The 4,853-nt window shown below is 31.7% G+C and overlaps 1 protein-coding gene across 1 annotated transcript; it reads right to left on the bottom strand.

The window, feature by feature from the left end:
• Positions 1–695: 695 nt before the first annotated feature.
• On the bottom strand, positions 696–4,178 carry LOC141814638 (putative 3-hydroxyisobutyryl-CoA hydrolase 3). The gene is made up of 14 exons (XM_074702574.1): positions 4,140–4,178; positions 3,342–3,422; positions 2,891–2,959; positions 2,702–2,765; positions 2,512–2,591; positions 2,326–2,409; positions 2,174–2,258; positions 1,994–2,079; positions 1,738–1,859; positions 1,572–1,632; positions 1,335–1,433; positions 1,095–1,193; positions 961–1,002; positions 696–836 (listed from the first exon to the last, which is right to left on the bottom strand). The coding sequence occupies exons 1-14, from the start codon at positions 4,176–4,178 to the stop codon at positions 696–698; spliced, it is 1,152 nt and encodes a 383-aa protein (XP_074558675.1).
• Positions 4,179–4,853: the final 675 nt, after the last annotated feature.

Raw genomic sequence — 4,853 nt, forward strand, 5'->3', positions numbered from 1 at the left:
GCGGCCGGGTGGCAATAGCAGACGTTAATGACAACAAGGGACCATGCATGTTAGGGCACTGGATTAGAGAAGGAAGATAAATAAACAAATATATAAATCACAGCAAAGAGACGAGCTGCACCGAGTGGGGAAGAAAGTTAAAAGTTTTCACGACACTGGCATGATCATTAACTATGGGGGCATTTAATTTAAATCCCAAGGAAGACAGGGCGACACCTAACATCCTAAACCAAAACAAGATAATTAAAACTTGCTCTCACTGAACAATAACACCTGCACCATATAGATCTAGTCAACTGATTTTAATGAAACAGCTAGCCTATATTTGTCTATAAAAAACACATGCGGAATAATGATCTAAGGCCTACACGTTTAATTTACTTAGTTGTTAGCTCTATACGTACAAAACTAATTGAGTTGTAATGCTGCATACATTTATGAGCTCTTAGAACATCTGATTACGCACGTCGTCTATATTAATGACCTCATGCATCTACTGAAATATAATTAAGCGTTGGGGCCTTTAGTTTGGTGCTCTTTCTGAACCCTTTGTGCAGATAAATGAATAACCGTCGACATTGTTTGCCATTGCACATTTTATTCAAAAGATAACAATAAAAATAGAAATTAATTAATTGTCGTCGTTTTCATGCTTTTTTCCATCCCCTTTTATTTCTCTTTAAGTAAACGAGACATTAGAGTTTAGCCCTGGGTGCCTTCTTACGCATGTCTCTAGGAGGAAGTTTTAGTTCTTTCCAGCCTTCATTCTCAGGGATCTTTGTCAGATATATCTCCACCATATCATTGCTGACCAATTCCAATTTCGAAGGCTTCCACTGCATGTCAAGTATGATAACAAAATGGTGGAAGAAATTTAAAAATAAAAAAATAATATATATATATGTGAAAGTTATTTAATTAGAAGAATTTTGATACAACTTGTGTATGTATATATATCACCTTTGGTTTATAATTTTTCTCCAATAGTGTTGCCCTAATTCCCTACATTCAATTAATATATATATCAACACTTTTTTAAAAAATGAGAAAAGAGAAATAAACTCTATCCAAGTAAAAGATAAATTAGTGAATACCTCATGTGCGTCGTTCGACACTCGTCGAACAGTATGCGCAAATATTCTACTGTCTCGGATTAGGCACTCTTCTAATGATTCCAATCGACCCTTCCTAATCTTTGAATTAGGATGAGAGATGAAATTTCATTATTTATATCTATGTTTTAAATCACATGTCCTTTTCTCTCTTTATATCATCATCCAAGTAAATACACTCTCAAAAGGAAAGAAAAGAAAGATAATAGATATGTAATTTACCGACATAAGGAAGATCTTAAGATATATTGGTGATGCTGCCTTCATTGATCTTATTGACTTAGTAATCCACTCTTGTTTCAAAGTTGCATTTTCCTGTTCCTAAACAATCATATATAAATGGGATAAGTAATGAATACGTATCTTGATTTAAATTGCGACTCAATTAACAAGCTATACAAACATATACATATACATATACATGCATAAATAAATACATGTGTTGTGTTTTATCCTTACCAAAGAAGATAAGATTTGTTCTGCTTTTTGTTTTGAGAAAAAGTGGTCGAGGAGGTTAAGCCTACAAAATGATATGAATAGAAAGATATTGAGTACGTGAGTGTGTGTATATATATATATATTATGTGGGAAAGAGAAAATGTGCATATAGTGATGTGTGATTCACCTATGAAGAACACTGTCTTCTTTCAATGGCACTTGCTGAGTATATTTGTTAATAATTCCCTGGATTGTGTTTGGTTCAGCAATATCCACCTCATGCAATGATTTCTCCAACAAAAGTAAATTCTACTCATTGGTTAGAAATATTAGTGTTAGAACAAATGATGTTCAAAGTAGATTCTGATTTTTGTTAAAAAGAAGAAAAAAAAACAAATCTAATTTCTAGCTACGTATTCTTTTGGTAAAACAAGATAGGATACTTTTGAAGGAACAAAGTGAGTGGCAAGTCCACATGCTACCATCTCAGCACCATTTAGTCTTGCACCAGTAAGGCCAAGATATTCTCCTAAAATGAACAATCACAAAGTCCAAAATCATAATCTATTTTTAATATAATCACAAAGCATATGTAATCATAGAGTTGGCAACTAAGTTATAACCAAAGAAGCCTGGAAGACGGGAAAGAAAATAAGATGCTCCAACATCTGGATAATGCCCTAGGACTGCTTCTGGCATTGCAAAAACCTACAAGCAAATACAAAGCACCTGTTCACAACCACAAATGTTAGCATAAATGCTCCACTGATCATACCGCATTTTCAGTAACGACTCGATATCTTGCGTTCATAGAAAGTCCAGCACCACCTCCCATCACTGCCCCATTGATAAGGAAAACCTTCCCGTACGTAGAAATTTGATCAACTTGATATATTACAAAACATATTTGGAGATTATTGTTTCAGTAATTTTATTATTATATATGATATGATCGACTGACCAGGGGTTTAGTGTATGTTGCCACTAGGTAGTCCAAGGTGAGTTGCTCTTGATATATTTGAGCTGCTAGTGGCCACTCACCTTCTCATATTTAAGTTAACAATTAGTTGTTCTTATTAAATTTTTGATAAAAAATGTATAATACAGTATCACAATAGCTTCCAGATAAATATAGCCAGGTTGAATAATACCTAAAACCGATAATTGATAGTATTCAAGAACATCTCCTCCAACACAAAATGCTCTTCCATTTGCCTTCAATCCATGGTGAAATATTAAAAAATTAGACACTCATATATAGTGAATTTGACTTGGAGAACAATAGTATTTTTTTTCATAACAGGAGTTGAAAGTTCACAAAAGGCAATGATTGCATTTACCTTTACAATTACCAACCCAACAGCAGGATCATTTTCTAATTTCTGGAACTCCTCGGATAGTTGCAAAACCTTGAAATCAAGATTTTAAAAAAAGAAATAAGAAACCTAATGTAACATGAATCACAAATTAAAAGCAAAAAAGAAAAATAACAATGGAATATTTAATTTATTACCAGTATTTTAGCCGTACGTAAATGGTTTGATATTTATGTAACGGTGTTTGGAGTTCTAGAAACTATAGGTACTACAACTCTTGGGCAACTTATAAATAGAATGCTTTTAAATGTTTTATCAAACCTTTAATTGATTTGTCTGGCTTAATTAATAATGCAATTAATAATGGCATGTATAATTGAGACTAAAGATGAACGAACCATCTGATACTAGAGGACGTTTAATTTTAAAGGCCTATTTAATATCATTGTATAATTGAAATTAAGGATGAACAAACCATTTGAGGGTCCAGGACGTTTAATTTTAAAGGCCTATTTAATATCACTGTCTTTACATGAGAGTTTGCTTCCACCAACACCTTGCAAGAAGTAGAAACAAAAGGTTAGAAATTTAAAATATTCAATAATAATCAAGGGAATTAATCCTTTAATTCATTGCTAATTTCCTTATACTTGTATATGTAATAACTTGAGAGCTATTGATTTTAGTAGATATAATATTTGATGACTTCTTTTTCTCTTTGAAAAAAAATATATATTATGTACTATGAAGAATCAAATTGTTGGAAAAATTACACCAAATTAAAACAAACATATTTATATTATTTTTATAAAATTTTAATCCTCAAAAATGAAGAATATGTTTTGCTCAAAATACAATTCAACAAAACTAACATATATACTGTTGTTGAAACCTTGTTAATTCATATTTGCTAAGAAACAAAAAAAAAACTATAACTAAACTAACATATTGCTTTCTAAGACAAGAAAAATTCAAAAAGAAGTAAGTAGATAGATTTATTATTTTGCAATTATATTGTTCCTTTATTTCTTTGGCCAAGCTGGAAAAAATGTTAAACTATATCTCTCTGAAATTAAACGAATAAATTTAGTTTATTTTGTGTAGGCATGTACGTCTAGCAGTGTATCTCATCTAATATATGCAATAGTAGAACAACAATAATGTACAGTAGTTCTCCTAACTCCTTGCAATATAAAAAAAACATGCTTAACACTCATTCTAGCAGCTAATTGAGGGCCAAAACAAGACGTTGCAGATAACAATATAAATATACCTTATTATCCTCGCAATTCGAAGGTCCATTTGGAGCCATATCTATCAAAAAACAAAGAAGAAAAAAAAAAGACGAGCAGTTTGTATATTGTGTTAGTAAAGGTGACGATGAGTTTTATAGAGGGAATTAAAGGCCCTCAAATTTAGCACTGCACATGGGCTTAATTCTAATCAGGAGATTTACATCTGTCCTAATTAATTACTTCTCCTTGCATATTCTTTCATTGCCTTAAATGTATGTTTAATACGTGTGCCAAAACTTGGGGGAAGGTTAATTGTTGGATAGACGAGGATGTGAGTCATATTAATAATGGTAGTTGTGGAGAATAAGCAATCGATAATAAGGAAGTAGCAAACCTAGAAATTTAACACATTATAGATTGAAGGTTTTTAAAATATTTGTAGTACTGTCATAGACAACTGTTACAAGTTGTTACAATGTCAATTTTTATGGCACATTTGGAAGTGATTGTTATGGAATCAACCAATACTTTTGAAGGAAAACAAAGTGAGTGGCAAGTTCACATGCTATATATTATATATCTCGGCACCATCAAGTCTTGAACTAGTAAGGTCGAGATATTCACTTAAATGAATGATCACAAAGTCCAAAAATCATAATATATTTTCAATATAATCACAAAGCATATATATGTAATCATAGAGTTGTCAACTAACTGATAACCAAAGAAATCTGAAAGCCTGGAAAAAAAAT

Source organism: Curcuma longa, chromosome 21, assembly GCF_044706935.1.
Source record: "Curcuma longa cultivar G26 ecotype Majalengka, Jawa Barat chromosome 21, ITB_CL_G26_1.1, whole genome shotgun sequence".
Taxonomy (NCBI): domain Eukaryota; kingdom Viridiplantae; phylum Streptophyta; class Magnoliopsida; order Zingiberales; family Zingiberaceae; genus Curcuma; species Curcuma longa.

What these genes read in the sequence shown, in the direction of transcription:
- LOC141814638 (XM_074702574.1), bottom strand. Translation starts at nt 4,178, where the DNA reads ATGGCTCCAAATGGACCTTCGAATTGCGAGGATAATAAG. An exon ending in TGTCGAACGACGCACATGAG is followed by an intron (nt 1,003 to 1,094) that starts GTATTCACTAAT and finishes AATTGAATGTAG; the next exon opens with GGAATTAGGGCAACACTATT. An exon ending in AGAAAAATTATAAACCAAAG is followed by an intron (nt 837 to 960) that starts GTGATATATATA and finishes CTTGACATGCAG; the next exon opens with TGGAAGCCTTCGAAATTGGA.